This window comes from Marmota marmota, unplaced genomic scaffold (assembly GCF_001458135.2).
Source record: "Marmota marmota marmota unplaced genomic scaffold, marMar, whole genome shotgun sequence".
Classification (NCBI taxonomy): domain Eukaryota; kingdom Metazoa; phylum Chordata; class Mammalia; order Rodentia; family Sciuridae; genus Marmota; species Marmota marmota.
In genome coordinates this window covers 23557052-23579134 of record NW_026000068.1, presented here as the reverse complement: position 1 = coordinate 23579134, position 22083 = coordinate 23557052, and the positions used below count along the sequence as shown (strand labels likewise).

Below are 22083 nucleotides of genomic sequence, written 5' to 3'. Positions count from 1 at the left end.
AAATAAATATTTTTAAAAACTCTCTCTCTCTCTCTCCTCTCCTCCCTCCCTCCCTCCCTCCTTAAAATAAATAAATAAATAAATACACACACACACACACACACACACACACCCATTGCTGTTCTAGAAACAGGGTCTACACTAGGAACTTAGAACCCCCAAAGAAAGCAATTAGAAAAGGCCTAGTAGATGAATAGTTCAACAGGCAAATGAGGGGAAGAGCAGGCATTTGAAAACTCAGAAAGGTATGAAGAATTTTGTGAATTTTAAAATTCAAAATGATTCAAAATTGCCGAAGTATCAGGCACCACGGGGAGAGGGTTAAAGGGTGATAATAAGCCTGGAAAGGTGGACAGATATTGGAATCTGCACACTGAACAGTCTCAAAAACCACATATGGATAGACTCAGAACACAGTCTCTATCTTGTAACCAACTTCCACTACCTCACGGAATTCCATTAGCCCTGAAACACTTAGTGTAGCCTTTGCATGGCAAAACCCTGACTCATCACAGCCTTATTTCTTTCCAAGGAAGTGGTATCGACTTTGTTCTATATAGAAGGCAGCTTAGAGCTTGCTAAAGTTAAGTACCTTATCTCAATCTGAGCTCTATGGATGAACCTGGGAAAATCAATCTCACAATTTGCCAAGCTCCAACTTTTCTAAATGTTTCCATGTCCCTTTCCCGAATTAGAAGACCAGGAAAAAAAGGAATGAGTAGATAAAGAAAGTGAAACATATCTCACAGCTTCAGTGAAGAGGAATTAATGGAATGCAGACTCCCATTGTTGGCAGATTAGTGATGAGACCCCAAAAGAGCATTCTAGCAGGTTCAGCTCCCACAAGACATCTGAACCAAGTGCCTGGTCCCCTTTGGGGATCCCCATTGTCATTAACCTTAGTAAGCTCCATTATAAACACAGAGTTGGTAGAAGATACTCTTTTGACACCAGCAAACTGGCATAGAATTAACTCTGGGTAAGAGAAATTGTGAGCACAAGGAAATTTATAACATTAATGACTTTAACAAATCTGAGCTGATTAACAGGATGCCACGAACTGAAATCCTTGTGTTCCAATCAATCCTCTGGGAAACTTCATGAAACACACACTTAACGGGAGAAAAATCCATGAGATAGTCTAGGCAGCTCTCTTTTGAAAAACAGAGGAATAATCAAAAAGACACAATGGAGTGATTATTGCCTAGTAAGTATTAAGCTGCCACTCTTTTTGGTAAATAAATATCTACATTTACATTTATTCTCCATAAAAGGAATCTTTCTGGAACAAAGGCCCATTGGAGATATAAGCTCGGCAGAGCAAACTCTGCCTTGATCAGCTGAAGATGGAAGAAAATATGCAGAAGGAAACTTTTTATACTGGAACTGTTACCAGAATACAGCAAGCAATGGGTGAAATGAATGGCTGGTCAGATGAGGAACTGATCACAGTCTATCTAGTATTTAAATAATCAAGTTGCAGAGCATTTAGTAAAAGGTGAATAAGAAATAATTTTGATGAAGTAACATTTGAACAGGAAAGGGAGAGCACAGGTTCTATTCAATCATTGCTCAGTTGAAGGATTAAGGAAGCATTTGGGTGGTTGCACATCCACTGAGTGGTTGCAAATTGGAACACATCTGGATACAGCCCTCTTGGCATTTGTTTGCCTGATTAATTATCCATAACATAAGCTTTTCCTTATAAACCATAGACACCATCCACTTCTTTTTCATTCCTTTTCTACTGCTCATTAGCAATTAATTTTTTTTAAAGTATCCAACTATGTAGTTGTTCATCTCCTCCTAGTGATCAGGTAATACCACTGTATGACAAAGTCAGATGTCAAATTAACAGGGTCACATGCCAGTAACATCACATCATTATCACCGCTATGCTAAGTCTCATGTACTGGTAATCACTATCCACTTTCACCTTCTCTACTCCTCCTATGATTCTGCAGAGCAATAGAAATCTAACAACTACATGTCCTAGACTTTCTTGCCACTACAATATTTGGTACCATTTAGATACTGCTGATGGAATGCAATACCGCAAAATTTGAAATGCCGGAGATGGGATCAATCTTCCTGTAGCAATGGTGGCTGAAGGGTGGCTTCTGACCATTGTGTGATTTTGCAGCATTTTCACTGACTAGACTTGTGATACAGAATAATCTACACTTTCAGGAACCTCTTGTCATTATGACCTTGAATAAGTGGTTTAATTTTTTTATCTCATGGATTACTTATAGTGTGATAATAATGGTACTATTGCATAGAATTGCTTTGAAGACTGCATATCAGGCAAGAAGATGTTAACTGCTCTGCTTCTCCATATAAACTACTTGGAAGAGTGCCTGACACAGAGAAGTATTCAATAAGGGTTAGTTAAGATAGTGATGATTGGAGACTCATAGGGTCTAGCTACTAAAGGAAGAAATTTGATGTCAGAAGACAGAAGACAACTATGTGGTATTTAACAAATTACATAATCTCTTTGGTCTTCAGTTATTTAACATTTATGGTTGAAAATTGAGTATATAGTCATGTAATCAAGGCCATGTGATTATTTAATAACTGTGATGTCTACAGATTTAGAAAACACAAAGTGTACAAATGTGCATAATTATTAGTTATACAAAAAGGTGCCAAACAGTTCACAGGAGAAAGCCACGACTACTAAGTAGGAGAATTGGTGTTACGGTTTAGATATGAGGTGACCCCAGAAGCTCATGTATGAGACAATGCAAGAAAGTTTAGAGTGAAATGATTGGGCTATGAGAGCCTTAACCTAACAGGGGCTTAATCCACTGATATGGGTTAATCAGGTGGTCACTGTAGGCAGGTAAATTGTGGCTGAAGGAGGTAGCTCACTGGGGGAATGCCTTTGGCATATATATCTTGTCCCTGGTGAGCAGAGTTCACACTCTCTGCCTCCTGGTATACGTGTCCTGGGCTGCTTTCCTCCACCTCACCCTTCTGAGATGTGCTGCCTCACCTCAGGCCCAGAGCTCTGGAGTCAACTATCTATGGACCAAGAACTCTGAAATTGTGAGTGCCAAATAAACTTTTCAGCTCCTATTTTTTCTTGCCAGGTATTTTGGTCATAATGGTGAAAAAGCTGATTAAAAAAAAAAAGGCAAACCACCATGGACAAAATGATGACTTCTACTGGGTTTTGAGGAATAAGTAGATATTCTACATGTAAAAATGTCATACAGACAATTGCCAGTGTGAACTAAGACATAACAGTGAGGAACTGAAGGGCCAATATAAGGTATATTATTATTTTTCTAACATCTCTGTCTAGCATTTATGCTACACATGCTTTGAGAACAGTTAAGGCAAGGGATGCTAAGTGAAATCTCCAAATTGACTTTCTGCATAGTTAACATCACTTACAGAGAAAAATGGTTATGGGAGCAGGATGCATTGAAAAGAGAAGGCTCGTGGGCATGATTATGTAGCCTACAGAATTCAAGATGCATTCTTCTATGTTAAAAGCAAAAGAGAAAAAAGAATGCTTCCTACCAGCAAGAGAATGTCAAGGTGGCTCAGATGGTGAATATTATTCTGTTGCCACGATTCCTGTGTTTTTGTCAACATAAGAATTTTTGACACAGACATATCACTCACCGAAGAAAAGAATGACCTCGTGTTAGATGAGTCCATTCCCAAACTCCACATAGGGATAATAACAACAGGCTGAGGTTATTAATGAAAAGGAGAATTATAATGATCATGCTGGTCTGAGAAGCAAGTAAGCAAATTGACCATAGGCCTTTGCACTAAAAAAATAAATAAGTTCCGGAGATGATGAGGGCAATTGGAGTCAGTTCATATTCACGTGGCGCCCATGGATATCAAAGACAAAGCAGCCTCTTTGAAGTAGATGTTCAGGGAAGAAACACAAGGGCTATTTGGCACATAGCTCAGGACCTAAAACTTTGCCTCATTTTTAATCTTCAGTGGATTGCTGATGAACGATGTCAATTTCCACCTAATTTAAAATCAAGGGCATATATTACCATATCCCACTAGTTCTTTCATTTAGGAAAGCCAACATTTTCACTCTGAAATCCTGTCCTGAACACATCCTGTCTGAAAGCTCATATTATTTCAAGAATACAGGGTTAAAAGGCTCAGTGCAGCCAGGGATGAAACAGAGTTATCAACCACACTGCCTTTGCAACTCAAAACAGCACCATTTCTTTTGAAAAATGTAGGGAGAGAAATATGAGGTCAATTCATCAGCAAGATGCCAAGAATGGTGTTGTTGTGGTTGTTATTCCCTACCAGTGCAATAGAGTACAAAGACAGAAGGAGAGCTCAGCTTTTGTACTCGGTCCAGCTGTGGACTGCAATAAGATAACCGACTTAACAGAAGCTCACATCAGAAAGTAAAAGCCTCAACTCCTGTGCTCATCATCCATGAAGTTCCCCGATTCAACAAAAGCAATCAAGATTAAACCAAATATGAGTCACAGGCAGTTGAATCCTGAGCAAAGGAAGGAGGACCATCGAGAGAATAATGTGCCCGCACACTGGATGCTCTTTCTCTGCACTTGATCATGAAACTGAAACCTGGGGCTCCATAGTCAGGATTCAAAACTCATCACTGCCGCTTTGAGCATGTGTGATTCTGAGTGAGTCCTAGAACTTGTCCTAGCCTCAATTTCCTCATCTATAACCTGGAATAATCATTTTACATAACCAAAAGAGGAATTTGTGAGAAATTTTTAAACTCAATGATTCAATAAAAGAATTATATATCTGCGATGGTTAATTTTACACCTAAATTTGAGTAGGTCATCGTGCCTTGATATTTGGCCAAAGATTATTCTGGATGTTCTATGAAGGTGTTCTTTTTAGATGAAAGTAACATTAATTTGGTAGACTTTTGAGTATATCTGCCTACATTTCATAAAATAGGTAGTCCCCATCTAATTATGTAAAGGCCTACAAGATCAAAGACTGATCTCTCTGAGCAAGAAGGAGTTCTGTAGGCAGACTGCATTTGGACTGAAAGCACAAGTCTTCCTAAGTCTCCAGGTTGCTAGCCTACCCCATCAGATACTGACTCCACAATCTCATAGACCAATTCCCAAATCTCTCTCTCTTTACAAATACATACATACATACACACACACACACACACACACACACACACACACAAATACACGCACACGTCATCCTGTTGATTCTATTCATCTGGAGCACCCTGATACACACCCAGTGAAAAATAAATTATTTGGCAAAAGCAGTTCAAAATAAGGAAGTGCCACCTTGATAAGTTTCAAGAGAAAAATTACATGATCATTTCAATAGATGACAAAAGTCACTTGATAAAATTAAGCACATATAGGCATAGGTATTTTAGGAAAACTGATTTTGAAAATATTTGGATTCTTGCTTTATATGGTAAAGAAAACTAAGTCCATTCAAACATGTTTGAGAATTCAAACATGTTTGAGAAATCAAACATTAGAAGCAGTCTCTTTAAATATCTTGTGCTGTTATTTGTTATGGTGTGATAAACTATATTGAAAGAAAATGAGAAAGATATCATTTAAAAATTGAGATTGCACACCTAAACAATCTAAACAAAATTTACAAAACTTAATTAGAAACTCAAAAGAGTTCAGCATCATGACCAAATACAAGAAAAACATAAAATTAGCATCATTTCTGCCTTGGTGATGCTCACTTATAATCTCATCAACTGAGGGGGCTGAGGCAAGAGTATCACAATTTTGAGGTCAGCCTGAGAAACTTCGCAAGTCCTTCAGCATCTTAGCAAGACCTTCTTTCAAAAAAAATAAAAAATAAAAAGCAAAAGAAGACTGAGGTTGAAGTTCAGCAATTAAGTACCCCTGGGTTCAATCCCCAATATTACTCCCCAAAATGTCACAAGAACTATGCTTAAAAGGTAAACTTATGCTCTTTTTCCAAGAAATAACTCAACAATCACTTGTATAGATAAGATATTTTTAAGAGAAATTGTTATAGTAATGTCTATTTTTATAATACTAACTCCTACCAGAATTGTAAATGAAACTATTTCAGCAAATATTTACTCACTTCTCACTAAACTCCATAGGAGGGGTGCACTGTCCACTCCATTAATGTTGGACATGGCTGTGTAATTTGCTTGGGCATCAGGGTGGGTGGAATGTGCTTTCCTGCCCTTTTGGGCTTAGCTTTGGTGAAGGAATGTTAGCAAACATGAGATCACCCAAAGCTTATGATGTGCTTTTAAAGTGGGGTATAATCTCTTGTGCTTTTGCCTTCACCATGAGAAGAATATGCTCCAGGTGGTCCAAAAGTCATCAGTGACTAGAGACACATGAGGCAGAACTGGAACCAACTTGCTGCTCTGGATTAAGTGCAGTTGGCATAGACTATGTTGGCTGTAGCCCAGTTGATAGCTATGTTAAATCGCCAAGTTGGAGCGATTTGTTTTGCAGCAGTGTTATGCAAATAGTTGTTCCCACAATGAAGATTTTTCATTTTGTTTCATTTATTATCATTATTATTTAATGGCAGTGCTAGGGATCAAACCTATGGCCTCACACATGCTAGGTAAACCCTCTACCACTAAGTTTATCCCTAGCCCCAAGATTTCTTATTTTATCTAACAAAATGATGCTAAAATTAATACATAAGTCAATTTAGAAACTCCTGAATGGCAGATGAGCAAACAGGAAGCAGGTCTAGCTCACAAGCAGTAGGGATTAAAAACCAGTATTTTTTTTTTAATGTAAAGTTTTCAACAATGAAATAAAATTGTGCCAAAAAGAGTTAATGAGAAAAATGTAATTTACATATATTAAAGTGGACTTTCCAAAACAGAGAAAGGATTATAGAATAGTGTAATGATAGTTAATGATGTAAAAAATAAAAATAAATCTGTATATATACCACAGTGATACCTTCATAAATATATTTGCACATAGGGAAAGACTAAATAGAAAATGAATGTGTAACAGGCTATTTAAATGAGTCTATCTCAAAAAGATGCAACAAAAACGAGAAAAATATTAAATTCCACATACTAACAGTAGGTGCAAAATTGCCTATAGAGGCCATACTAACAGATGATCAGAATGCTTCTGGTAGTATTTACCCAGCACACTTGCAAAATGTGGAACAGACATGGGAGGGGAAGGAAAGTCTTCTCAATGATCTGTGCACCAGTCCTCTCTCTACCCGCAAGTTCGACAGGTCCTCTCCTAGTGGAGATACAAATATTTTATATAGGTGGCAGCTGTGAGTATATGTGGCAGTGTCCTTAGTGGTAAAGAGCACAGACCCCGGAGCCAGGGTTCAAATCTCATCTTCTCCACCTAGAGCTGTGTGATCTTGGGCCTCTGTTTCCTTATCTGTGAAAAGGGATGATGATACCTATTCTCCAAGGTTGTTATGAGGTTTAAATAAACTAGTCCATATAAAGAACTTAGAATAATGTTTGGCACAGAGTAAGAACTATGTTAATTTATTTTTATCATCATCATTATTACTGTCATTACTTTATTACTGTTATCATTTCTGGCAACATGCTGAAAATATTCTGTGAGCTTTGGAAAAGATACCTGAAAGGCAGCTTAGAGTCCTCAGTCCAATAAATACTCTTGAACTTTATTACAAAGAAACAGTTATTGGCAAAATACAATACATAGCCATCAAAAAGTTATTTACTTTGTACCTTTCCTTCCTAGTAATTTAAAAAATGATTTACAGTACAAAAACACGGGTTTCATTATAATATAAGAAACTGTCATAGTGTATGAGTATAGACAAGAAGGATTTAAAAGGTCTCACCAACTTCCATGTATGTTATTGGGGGCTCTTTGAAGAACCTGTATTTATAAGCAGAGGAGGAATTATTTTTAGAATACTAACATTTTCCTCCACAACTATTTTTTTCTTTCAGTATAGAAAATTAAAACAATTATAAGTATTCAAAATACATTTTAATAATTTATAATACATTTGAATGTATTCATAATACATTTGAATACATATATTATCTACCCCTTTCCTAGGGAGCTGGTCTAAAATATTTCACACTATTTCCAAACACCTACTTCTGTGGTCTTCTTTATCTTATTCAATGCCATTTCCACCTTTCCAAATACCCTGGTCAAAAAAAAAAATAGTCATTTAAAAAATAAATTTTATTTAAAAGCAGTTTTAGATTTATAGAAAAATTGAGAAGATACATATACCTCACCATATACCTCACATAGTCTCCATTATCTTCTGTTGGTCTGATACTTTTGTTGCAATTAATGAACCAGTATTAATAAACTTTTATTAACTAAAGTCTATGCTTGATTCAGATTCCTGGCTGGTTTTGGTACCAGGGATTGAACCTAGGGGCCTTAACCACTGAGCCACATCCCCAGCCCTTTTAAAATTATTTATCTGTTTGTTTGTTTGTTTGTTTATTTATTTGAGACAAGGTGTCACTAAGTTGCTTAGGGCCTCACTAAATTGCTGTGGCTGACTTTGAACTTGAGATCCTCCTGCCTCAGCATCCTAAGCCACTGGGATTGTAGACAAGCCCACCACACATGGAAGATTTCTCGGTTTTGACCTAACATCCTTCTGTTCCAGCAGTCCACCCAGGACACCACATTATAGTTTATAGCAATGTCTCCTTGGGATTCTCTCAGCTGCAATCCACGGATTCCAGCTTGCTTGCTTTCTTTGTCCTTACTTTTTGAGGGGTACAGGTCAGATGTTTGGTAGAATGTCCCTTATTTGGATTTGTCTGGCATTTTTATCATGATTTGGTAGGCTTATGGGTTTTGAGAAAAAAGGCTACAGAGGCAAAGCACTATTTCCATCACATCAGGCCAACAGTGCATTCTGCCCACAGAGTTGTGGCTGTTGATGCTGACCTCAATCACCTGCTGGGTAGTGTTTCCAAGTGTCTCCCTGTAACATGATTACTTTGCCATCTCATAGTGTCCTCTTTGCAAGGGAGTCACTATGACTGACTCACTTAAGCAATGGGAGAGTACTCACTTTTAAAAGTATTCCAAATAATATGTCTACCTAGACAGTTTAAGTTCCATTTTTCTGAAGAAAGGAACAGCTCTGGAGTGTTTCAGAGATAGACATTGCTTTAAAATATGTCTTCTAGTAATAAATGCAATATATGCTCATTGTGGGAAAATTGAATTACATCTAAGAAACAGATCACCTAAATTTCACAGCCCATAAGCCACCACAGTTAGTTTCTGAAGTATTGTCTCCAAACCTTCTTTCAATGACTATATTTAAAGAATTGGCATAATCCTCTAGGTGTATGACTCTATTATTTACCACTTAATATTACGAAAAACTGTTATGTACTTTTAGACAAAGTGTTTTATCCTTTAAAATTCCAGAACCTAGCACAGTGCCTGGCGTGTGCTAGTCACATATGTAGATCCTGCATATGTGACTTCATGAACTGAAGAGCCCTCTGTAAAACCATCCAGAGGAACCATTTAAAACTGAGCAAGACAATCTCAGACTCTTTCTTTGCCCGCAAAGGACAACCAGAGTCACTGGCATAGAAATGTTACTTTGGGGCCTTGGAAAATTAGTCCCGTCAGTATTATGGTACATATCATGTAAGGATTAAAAGGAAATTGCATGTAAATTGTTTAATGCAGTGACTGTCATTTAATTTAATAATGGAACATTTTTGTATATTTATCTACCTATTAATTCATTTATTTGTTTCTAGGCACATTCAATTATTTTTGAAAGTTATGTGACTTTTTTTTTCTTACTAGACTTTTGTTTCCCAGTTTTTGGTTTCTTTTTTTAAAATCATTTTAGAATTTGTTGCACAGGTCCACATTCCTGTATCCCAAGTCATCTGGACCAGGGGCATTTTAGAATTCAAAATTTTTCAGACTTGGAGAAGACAATAGAGCAAATATACAGCACATTATAAAACATCAAGGCAGAGTATGGTGAAACATGTTGCCATCAAACCATAATATTTTCTGTAGCAAAGATGCATAATCACAATAAATAGACAGTTTCTAGTCATTCTATAATTTTTTAGAATTAATTATAAATTTTTATAATTTTTTGATGGTGCATTTTTAAGAATCCCCGAGTCTGGGTCATGTGAACACGGTCCTCATTAGAGGAATTTTCAATGCCTCTAGCCAAAGTTTGTCACTTGCTGGGGCCAGTTTTTGGTGTATTTCTCAGTTTGCTAGGTTTCTGAACTTCAAGTAGCAAAATTCATACTAAGCACACACTACAATACAGGCCTAGTATTTTGATTTTCCAGAGATAATTTTTGGTTGTTGTTGTTATTCAGAGACCAGCTCAATATATGAGCTTCCTTATCTGTTCTCTGTGCTATTCTACTGCTCTTTCTAGCTTCTGAACGCTCTGCACTAGGTTGGTAGGTATGAGAGGGAACTCGTTTTTTTCTCTTTCCTGAACTTAGACCTCACTTCTTGTCCTGGGGGTTCATTCGACCCAATTCCCTCAGTTATGGACACTGATAAGCCCTCAGTATCCATAGTCACATTGTTTGTCTATGCTGGCCTCTCTTTTCTTCCTTTTCAGCTTCTGATACACAAAGATGTTCCTGCTTCCCGACAAGGTTAGCTATCATCTGTTTTATCTGGTATAGCAGGAGGGTTGTCAGGTCATCTTAGATAATGTATTGCCAGACTAGGACTCTTAATTTTGTTCTCCTTTTAAGTCAATAATCTATTTATTAAATACTTGATGGGCTAGTCAGTTTCATGTTACTAAATGAAATACCTTGAGACAAATAACTTATAAAGAAAAAAAAAACACTTATTTTGGCTTACAGTTTTGTAGGTTCCAGTACAAGATTGAGCAGCCAATTGCTTTGGGCCTATGGTGAGGCAGCATATCACAGTGTGACTGCGTGGCAGAGCAAACTGCTCACCTCATGGCCAGGAAGCTAAAAAGAAAGAGAGATCCAGGTTCCATAATCCCCTTTGAGGGCATAGCCCCAATGACCAAAGGACCTCCCACTAGATCTCACCTCCTGACGGTCCACATCACCTACCATGGTGCCCAATAGGAACCAAGCCTTTAATACATAGATATTTAGGGTGAATTCATTCAAAGCATAGTACTTGGAAAATGTATATTATCAGAGCATTTGATAAATCAGATATATCATTTACTAAGCCTTGTTGATAATATTTGATATATGAGCTATACAGTTACTTTTTTTCCTTCTGGTACTGAGGGTTAAACCCAGGGCTACTCTATCATTGAGCTACACCCCCAGTCCTCTTTGTTTTGTTTTGTTTTTATCTTGAAACAGGGTCTTGTCAAGTTGCTGAGTCTGGCCTCAAACTTGCAATCCTCCTACTTCAGCCTTCGAAATGGCTGGGATTCTGAGTCTGACTTTATAAAGTTATTTTTAAAATAAAATATTCAGCAACGATATTTTTTTCTTTTGTGAGTAATCCTTTGTATAGCTCACTTGGAAAAATGAGAAATCACAATTTGAAGCCATCTACTTAGTGACAAATTATCTTCCAGACACTGAATACAATTGCTTAATTGAAATCATTTGAATGTTCACTATTCTCAGCAGCATCAGAATGAATCTGTTATGTAAGACTGTGACTCACACTTCATAACTCTAGGCTGAAATGTCAGTGCCTACTAGGTGGTATTGTTCCAGGAGACTTGTAACCTAGTCCATATGTTCTCTTCCTGGGTGAACCCCAATTTTATTTTTTTTAAAGTAGAGTTCATTGCTGGTCTTTAGCACATAGTTTGGAGCAGGGTAAGCACTTGTTAAATACTTGGTGATTTACTAATATTCACAGATAATACTAACTGCCACTAGATTAATGCTTTTTTTTTTTTTTTTTGTCTTCCCCTTTTGCTAGTTACTCTGCCAGGCTATCAGCTTAAGAAAAGCTAAACAGAAACTCTGACCATCAGGACTCTAGTTCTATTCAATCAAGGTATTTGCGATAGGTGCACTGCTTTGCTTTCTTTTGCTTGCCCCAAATGATGTAATTTGATATTTGCATTTCTAATAAGGTCCTTTCAAATGTGTTAACATTTCCGTTGGCAAATGGGCATTTTTCTACCCAAGGTTCTTCAATAAATAAAATTCCCTTACATCTTCCAGGGGAACCAATTAATGCATTAAAAACTATGATAATAATGAATCTTCCATCAATAACAGATATGATGCATAAAGTGAAAATCAATCTCTTTTGACTGCTGATGCCTCTTAGCAATAGCAAAATTTCATCTGATAATTATATTAAAACTAAGTGAGTATGACCAGAATTCAGTAAGTAATCATTCTTGTCCAGTCATTTGCTGGTGGTCTGACCTTGACAAATTGTGGCCTTCATTCTCTCCCTCAGAAGGACAAGCTGGTTTACTAGGCAGTATGTTCCATAGCAGAAAGATACACAGTGTCTACTCCTTATGGTCACCTAAGCCGACTGACGAATGTGACTGCTGCACTAGACTCCCAGGTCTGAGAGCACAGGTCTGGAGAGAGAGCTGCTCTTGTCTGCAGGTGGCAACTTGCTGAAAGATGGGTGCAGAATGTTGGGCGGTGGTTGAAAATGACTTTGATGCATTAGTCAGGACTCTTTGGGTTGTAACTGACAAACACACAGCTCAAAAGAGCAAAAATAAGTAAAGAAAAAGAAAGATTTATTGGTTTGTATATACAAACCACAGAATGTGGGGAGGTTGGTTTTAAAAACAGCTGGGCTCAGGATCTCGAATATAGTGCAAGACCTGAAGCCAGTGGTGTAACTTGTTTCTGCTCCTCTCAGCATCGTGGTCTAGTTCTCTCCCAGGAACTTAGCCACTGGTATCCAGCAAATTGCATCTTGATAAGTCTAATACCCCAGAAAAGAGGGTTCCTTTACCAGTGTGACTGAAAGGAAAAACAAACAAATCATTCAATCAGGGTGGAGCTCAGAATAGCCCATCCTGAGCATGTGCCCACCTCTTGACCCATGACTTGATTGGCTGATCACTAGTCTTTTTGCTCACCCCTATAGTCAGGAGGAAGAGGCCAATTTCTCTAATAAAGGTAAAGTAGAGAACAATTAAGCATCAGAGGCACTATATCTACCTACCTAGCTACTTCTATATAGGAGCCAATTTATTATGTAATATAGTATGCATTCATCTATTCTGTACATTTATATTTAGGAAAGTAGATATTGTTCTGGGAACTTGTGCACAGGTATATATTTCATGCATGAATTTTCTGCATTTGTGTAAATGCTGGTTCATGAATATCAGTATGTATACACTGCATGTACATATGTATTATTATCTTTGCATGTATGAGTGTGGTCTTTTCTTTTCAATGGAGCTTATTCATATCCTAGATTTTAATTACTCAATGAATGCATTTTCTATCTTCTTCATACCCCAGAACACATTTAATTCTAGCTGGATTGAACTACTTATGACCCCTATATGTGTCTCATTTCCTTCTCTGGAAAATCAAAGCATCATGTAGTCCTGAGACAGTGCTCAGGGACTCCTGGACAGAGGCACTGTGTCCGTATTAGAGATTCAGAGAGAGCATTAGTAAAAGTGGTCCTCTATTTAGCTTGCAGAGCATCTAGACCAGGGTGAGACACTCCAAGACTGGTAGCCAGCCAAACAAGCAAAGAACCATAAGATTAGAATTAAAAGTAGTTAATCCAGAGAAAAGATGAGAAATGGATCTATGGGCTATGAGGCAATCTGATTACCGGAATAGATATTAGTTTACTGTGACTTTTGATGTAGAGCCTTTGGTCTACTGGGAGTGACAGAGCTCAAGGAAACTGTAAAGTGTATATTCTGAACTCTTGCTTTTTCTCTTCTCCCCAACTGTACACTTTCTCTCTGTGCCCCAGGAAAATCCTCTCCTAAGCAAGGGAAAGCTTCCTAGAATTATTCAAACCCCCATTCTGTCCCTCCCATTTGGCACACATTTATACATTGTCTTGAGATGTGGCCATTGATTGAGAGTTTTATTTCATAACCAGATGGAGAAACATAATCAACTCTCATATATATATATATATATATATATATATATATACCCTCATGTACTTGGAAAAAATGATCTACTATCTTTAAATGATGAATCAAATATGCACATGTCAAATAAGTAATCTTTATTATATGTTAATTTAGTTGTTTCTTTTTCTAAAGCAATTTAATAGTTGAAAATTTTTGCTTTACAACTACACAAATGAAAATATTCAGATTTTAACAATTAAATTGATCTGTTAAGAAATTTTGGAACATACATTTGCATATAATTGTTCTCCATATACTTATATAAAATCCTAAGCTTATATTCCTAAATATAGAAAACCCATTTATGTCAGCATTAGTTACATGTATACATTTATTTGAATGTGTGTAATGTGTGGTTTTATGGCCAAGAAAGTCAGTTCTATTTCTTAATTGTTACTATAACTATAATTTGGGAAATTCTATTGCAACATCAATATGTTATGCACATCTTTAATTAGGCTAGTGTGGCCTGTCTGTCACACCAACTGATCCTAAATATTCTTATTTAGTCTACTTGAGGCTTTATAATGTTCTCATTTTTAAAAGAGGCATGTTTAAGCTCATTAAATTGCTCAGTAAATGAAAACGAAGCCCTACACTTGAATGCTGTGTTCTGGAAATCCTGTGCTTCTCCACTATGCACATCGTTAGGCACTGTGGAAAGTGCGTCCTTCCCTTACTATCAGAAATCCTCCACAGCTCCAGCAGTCTATGGTTCTCTTCTCAGATCCAAGGGATACACCTGTCACCCCACCTACCACAAGAAAGACTGACTGTGGCATCCCATTCATTGATCATCAGAGCTTAATTCTGTTTTCTAAAAGTAAATGAAAATAAGTCACAAGCTGATTGCTCTGAGCAGGGTCTCCCCTTCATGTCACACAACAGAAAAGCACAACACAATGACCAAGTCCATGATAGGAAACTACAGACAGAACCTAGCCTGAAGTTCCTTTCCTTCTTTATCCCCCAAATCTGCCATGATCTCAGCAGGATGAAACAATGATACCTTGAATCAAGCCCTGAGGTACCTAAATCCATTATACCTTCCTTATCTGCTATAATTTAAAATGAATAGTTATAATTTATGTTAGGAAGAAAACTGGGTTCACAATATGTTTCCAAGTATGGCTTTGAGTTTTTTGTTTGTTTGTTTTTTAACCACACCAGCATGGCATTCTTTTTGCCATGTCCAAAGTCAACTGATAATACAGTAACTCTGCCATAATACTACAGGTGGAGTCTGTATATTCAGTACTGCCAGAAATAGGGGGTTGCATTATTGATATAATAATGGAATTCAGGACAAGCCTGAGCTCCTAGTGGGTCAGAAATTAGGGGGAGGTAGGGTGCAGGGGTAGTCTGTTGCAAAATCAATATTGTTCCTGGTCCAAGTTTCAGTTTGGTAACATCTCGTGGCTGTTGTCAGCTCAAATATAAGTACCAATGAGGAATTCTGGGTTCTCTGACCAGAAGACTTTCAATATTTCAGTACTCACCTAGTTTGTTGCACTCATTTTGTTTCTCAAGATTTCTCTTTCCCCCAGGATAAGAATTGTAGCTTGTATTGGTTGACAAAGCAAATGGGTACTTACGGGTTAAAGAAGAGGAACCATTCACCAACTGCATTATTGGATTGTCCTTACTAGAGTTGGAATATTTTAATTATTTCAATTCTAATAGTCTTCACTATATGCTGCTTTTTATGAGTCTGGATTCATATATTCAATTCAAAATATAAGTAAAGCCACATATTTATCTTCTCTGTGTTCTTTATACTTTTATCTTTTGCATGCCCCTTGGAAGAAAATTATTCAAAAACCAAATATTTACTGATACAATGAAGTGGAGCTCGAACTGGGCATAATTTACTATACTTTGAGATCTTCAGGACAGAGGGTCATAGATTCACTGACAGCCTATAGTTCTGGTTGGGCAGATCCAAAGGGATTATATCCAAAGGATTTTGATTATAGATAATCAAAGAATCAAATTTTGCACCAGGGAAGCCCAAGTTTCCAGAGTGAACACTAAATCTTTGTCACCTCCCACCCCACCTTGTTATAGATAGTACTGAAGAGATATTCCCTCTCATAAACATTTTAGCTCATAAACATCTATGTCATAGAGCCATCTTCCACAACAACACGTGTACAGATGCTTTGGTTCTGGAAATCATTGCCAGCATGTCTACATAGATGAAAATAATAATAATAATAATAATAAAAAACTCTAGGAAGTTGAGTGGTTTCTAGAAAGCCACTAAATATACATTTTATAAGAAAAAAAAACGTATGAGAAAAACTTAAGGATCAAGACCTTGAAGTAAGTAGATCATCATACCTGCCTCAGTTCAGCCAAGGCTACCGACATGTCTCTTGAATCAGAGTAGAAGGGGCAGGGGCACAGAAGGATGCAGCTGCTTTTGAGGTGTGCAGCTCAAAGTCAAGGCCCCAGTAGCAAAGCTTCTCTCTGACCGCCTCCTGCATCACTCTCTTTCACCTCTTCTTATCCTCCAAGCAAGGAATACAGACTAGAATGCCCTCAAGGTGGATCACAGAAAACAGAAACCATTTTCCCCAAAGCCAGCTATCAAACCTAAAAACAATATTCTAACTTCCCCCACATTTTTTTGTGTAAAAATTGACATAAAGAAGTTTTCTGACCGATGTTGTTTGAGAAGTCATCAGCTCCCCATTTCAGAAACTGTCCTGCTTCATACCAAAGAGGAAGAAATGCTACATCTGAGGGACCAAGAAGAACCTGAAAGCAAACCTTACGGAACTTCCCTCCCACAGTCTGGTACTATTGGTTCATACCTTCTTGTTCAATCATATTTCTACCTGTCTGCCCACTTGTCACCAAACCCAAACATAAAAAATTCAGAGTTCACCCTGGGTCTTTAGATTGTCAATCTGAAGTCTCCCAAGCCATGCAAAATATGATCAAATAAATGCAATGTGCTTTTCTCTTGCTAACCTGTCTTTGACTATTGGGTGTTTTCCCACAATCTTAATGATGGGAAGGAAATGGGCAGCCCCCTTTTCTACCCCTCCAGAAGCATGGTTTGAATGTCAATATTGAAGCTATGTGCCCCAAAATATTGAATCCACCATGTATCATTTTACTTATATTACTTTGACTCTTGAAGCCTTTTCTATCCTAAATATTTTATTTAAATTTTCTCTGAAAGGGATTTCCCCTAAGACCATTATTTGGAAAGGATCAATGCACAAACTTTTGGAAGAGTGAAGCCCAGACATGGGAATATGTGTGGTGGGACTCTCAGTGGGAAAGATGAAATCAGTGAGAAGGGAGGTAGAAAGTCACCAAACCCCCAATTTATCCTGGGACTGCTTGAGAAAAATCTGCCATTCTCTTGAGTGTTCATATGTTGTTTTTTAACTTTGATGTAAAATTTTCTCCTCATCGTTTCTCCTCCTCACCTGTAACATGAATATGGGACTTTTCATTCTATTATGCATAGATCAGAGCTAGAGGAATATATTGTGTTATATGTTTGTCTTTAGGAGAAATGAAATTTCCTTTCAGTAATTCTGGTTTGCTTTGAATAGCTTAATATCCTATTTCTTCTTTTTAGTGATTTCTTGCTGTTGCGTTAGATGAAAAGCTTTGTGGGATTCATGGTCCACAGTAAGTAGTCAATAAGTATCCTACCTGGGCTCAGAAGATATTTTTAATCTTTTATTATGAAATTGACATGCAATAAAACATATATGTAGGTTTAACAAATAATTAGAATATGTACACATATGTGTTTCCAATAGGATCAACAGATTGCATATCACTGATGCCCCAGAAACCCAGCCTGACCACAAAGCACATGTTCCTCACAAACGTAATTGCTACTGATTTTTTTCCCCTTTTTCTATGTGTCCGTAAACCATTTAGTTTTGCCTCTTCCTGTGAGCTACAAATAGAATCACACTGCGCACACAATCTTACCCTCCAAGTTGTCACATACGGCTACAGAGTCTCCATGGTCATTACTGTATGATATTCCAGTGTACGTAGCAGAATTCAATCCATTCTCCTGCTGATAGCTGTTTGAGTATACTCTAAGTTCTGGCCATCATGCCATGTGTGCTGTCTATGCCTCTCATGTCTGAGTTCATGAATTTCTTTAGTATAGAGAGATACTGATTACTGGAAATGCTGTCATATAGGGAATGCAGACTTGAACTTTACTTGATAATGGGAAAGTGGCTTTGCCAAAGTGGTTGTTCTAGTTTATTATCCCACTACTAATATATAAGAGTTCCTGTTGTTCCACATCCTCATCAATATTCAATATTTGCAGATTTCTGATATTTTTTTTAACCAATCTGGTATTTGGGACACAGGGATACTTCTTTGTACTTTTAAAAATTTTTTTTTTTTGTGATTTAAATTTCCAGAATGCTGAGTACTAGTAGGGTTGGAAAGCATTTTGTAGGTTTATTGACCTGAGTCGAGGGTCTGTAAAATGTGAATATCAATTCTGGTACTCTGAACTTTGGTATTTGGACAGGAATCATTCTGAACATTTTGTGTCATGATGGTAAGTTCAGGGAATGCAGAGGACACCCATTCATTAAATATCCATTTGGAGCTGGGTACCTCATGCACTTTGTCCTACTGAAGCCTCCTAATAACCATCAGATGGATGCTGTTTCCAAATTTTGCAAATAAGGAAATTGAGACTTAGAGGTTAAGAAAGTTACCCCAAAACAAACATACTGCTTTTGGAAGTATAGCTCAGTGTGAAAACTCAAACCATGCCTTGGTGCCTCCAAAGCCTGAGCTCTTTTCAGTAATCACGTTTCTTCACAAGAAATAACCCATACAGGAGAAAAATGATGCTTGATATTCTTTGGTAAAGTCATTGTATTAAAAACTATATCAAAAGAAGTTCAAAGGTAGCCCGATTAATATAACTAATTAAATAACCAAATCCCTAGGTCCATTTTTCTTTCAACACTTTAAAATCCAAATCACAAATATTTAAACAAATGAAAGGGTCTTTGATATGTGGTGGAATTTCCCTTATGAGAGTAATTCATAGAACATTTTAGTCACATGTTTCATTTTCAGCCTGTGACAAGCACTTGTGAAATGATTAACACCATACTGTGGAGTTGTAGAACATTAAATGACAGCCAGAAATAAAAGTAAGAAAAAATGAGAGTGGGACAAACTATTCTCTGAGAGACACATTTTATATAGGTAATCAATTTATTAGGACACTCAACAAATTCAAGCAATAGACACTTTTAAAAAATTAATTTAAAACCAATTAAAGGATAAACATCAAGCAAGGCTCCTAAGGATTTATGTGTTATTAATGGTGCTTTTCCCCCCAACTATAAAGGTCTAATAAAAAGCCTGTAAATCCTGTAGATACAGAAACAATTTTCAAAGAATCAAATTAACCAGAAGCAATGACTCAGGTATGATATTGCCCACAAAAAGGGATGGACCAAGGAAGCTCGCAACATCTCTCACAGGATGCTAAAAATAACTCTCAAGCGGGGCAGCCTCCTGTGTGCCCCTCTCCTCTCTAGTATCTTTACAAAATGACCTTTCAAAGGATCTGATCCAAAACCTCTCCCCAGAGGAATATATACACACTGGTGGCCTGCTTCTTTGTCACCAACATCAAACAGGCTTAGACTTTGCATCTATGGTTATTAGCCTCACATTTATCCCACTCCACAGCAATGAACAGTGAAAACAATTTTATTAACCACTTCTCTATGCCTCACACATTTTTTGATGTTCATTACTCTACCGTATTTCATGAGACAAATGTTTGCTGGCAAAATTGCTAGCATAGCGTGTACTTTCTAGTTGTCAATACACAGCCATCCTCTCCTGTGCCACCAGTTGACTACAAAGATTTAAAGGTTCAGTGATTATAGGATTTAAATGATTTTAACCCCTTTAAATTTGGAAACTCTTTAAATCCCATTATCTCTGCAGCCACTGAGAAATTTGAAATTAGCTTGGCCTTTCCTAGCTCCAGGTCTAAGGATTACAGAGTTTTAAAGAGTACAAATGCTTTTCTGAAGTTCTATAAAGAGCTGTCCCCAACCAGTGGACCCAGAGGAAATAAAGCCAGCCAGTTCTCCAGCTGGTAAGTGCTGATCAGAGTTTCTAAATGGAAAGACCTATATGTTATGCCACAAACCACCAGGAAAACAGGTAATTGCTTCCTCGACTCCATATGAAGCCACTGAATTGGAAGATCTGATGTAGGAGGGGGGTAGGTTTTTAGACATGTGTCAGAAGTGTCTAATAATGAGAAAAAAAGATATCAAGGACCCAAACAAGCTCTCTGGGACAGAGAGGGTAATTCAGTGAGTTGGAAGCCATCTTGCTCCTGAAGAAAAGCTGTTACCATGGATACCCATGGAATCCTAGGTAACCTCTGGGGTCTTACCTCTTGTGTCCGCACATTTATGTATCCATAGTGAGTTCGAAGGGGCCGCCTGTATGTGTAGGAGAACGGTATCCATTTTGTACCAGGTTGTCCAAAGCAGTTTAGTAGCAATGGGAAATTCACTTCATTTACAAGGCGCACAACCAGCAGGAAGAGGAATGCAGCTATGAAGCTCACCGCAATCACAGACTTTCTCTACAAAACATAAAAAAAAAAAAGACTTTCAACTAAAAGCAGTCACAGAGGGAGATTCCTTTATTCCTTTCTCTTTTTCTTTCATAAGGAAAAAAGGATTCTGTCACTTAGAATATTTCACTTCGAGACTGAAAATAATGACTTAGTGACCAGGTCGCCTTTGTGTGCTGGGCCTCTGAGATCAAGCAGAGAGGTTTTCTTGTACTCTTCCCTTCTGTCTCTTCTCCTCTTTACTTTCCTATCTTCCTTGCACACTCCAATTCAGTTTGAAAAACCCAAATCAGAAATTTCCACCTGCAGGCAGCCTTTCCTAATGGCTCAATCCCTCCCACCAACATTCTTTGACACCCCACCTCCCCACCAATAGAGGAAGAAGGCCTGTCACTCCCTTGCTTTCCTTGAAAGGCAATATGTTGTACTATTTTCACTGCACAACACTGTGTGTTTATGGAATCCTCCTTCCACAGGATTGTGAGCTCCTGTAGAACTGGGTTGTACTCTGTGTTATAACTCCCTATATCCCAGGATCTTAATGCAGGACCTCAATGCTATAGGCATTCAACAAATACCTGAGTGAAATGAATGAATGAATGCATTTTTTCCCATTCTTGTAGACAGTCTCATTATGGCTCACTCTTCTGCTTTTGTATCTAGAATCCTTTGTGTGCAGGAAATTGAAAGGCAAGTGACTCACCCAAGATAGAGATTCAACCAAGAGATTTTATTGGGGGACTGCCCGGAGGGGAAGAAAAGGAGAGGCAGAGAGTAGAGAGAAGAGAGGAGGAGGACAGAGAGGGAGAGAAAGAGAGCAGAGAGAGGAGGGAAAGAAGAGGAAGAGGGAAAAGCGGAAGAGAGGAAGAGGGTAGAGAGCGTGAGCTTGCAATCTTCGGCTTAAGAAAGGTTGCATAGGTGACATGGCAAGTGCTGATTGGCAGGGTGACTCGGGAACAGCCAGTAGACACTGTGTCTTACAGGGATTGGTCAAGAAAACTTTTGAATTTGGCGCTCTTCGGCTTGGCGCCCTTTGGAGAGGAGGGGAAGGGGTAAGGGATTCCGTGATGTTCTCCCAAGATGGAAATAACTTCAGCGGGGAGTCTCCCACACACCCAACAGAAATGACCTGTGCTAAATAAAGCATGTGCAAAAGTAAAAATCAAAATGATAACCACAAAGGGAGGAAACATTTCAGACCAGGCAGCATAAGAACATTCTGCTCAATGTTCTGCAATGGAATAAAAGCTAGAGCAAATGCATTTATCAGGTGGGAGAAAGCAGAGATGTATTTAAGATTGATCTTAATAAAAGGCATGAGTTTAAACTGGTAGGGATGTGTGGGCACCTAGGTAAAAGAAACAGAACAGACTAGAAAA

The 22083-nt window shown here is 37.8% G+C and overlaps 1 protein-coding gene across 2 annotated transcripts in view; it reads right to left on the bottom strand.

Annotated features, from left to right (window-relative positions):
- Positions 1–22083, bottom strand: part of St6galnac3 (ST6 N-acetylgalactosaminide alpha-2,6-sialyltransferase 3) — a 517617-nt gene that overhangs the window by 282774 nt on the left and 212760 nt on the right. For both annotated transcript variants that reach the window (XM_048814091.1, XM_048814092.1), the window contains exon 2: positions 20519–20713. In XM_048814091.1, coding sequence (XP_048670048.1) covers positions 20519–20713 — 195 coding nt within the window. The remainder of the gene's footprint in view (positions 1–20518; positions 20714–22083) is intronic.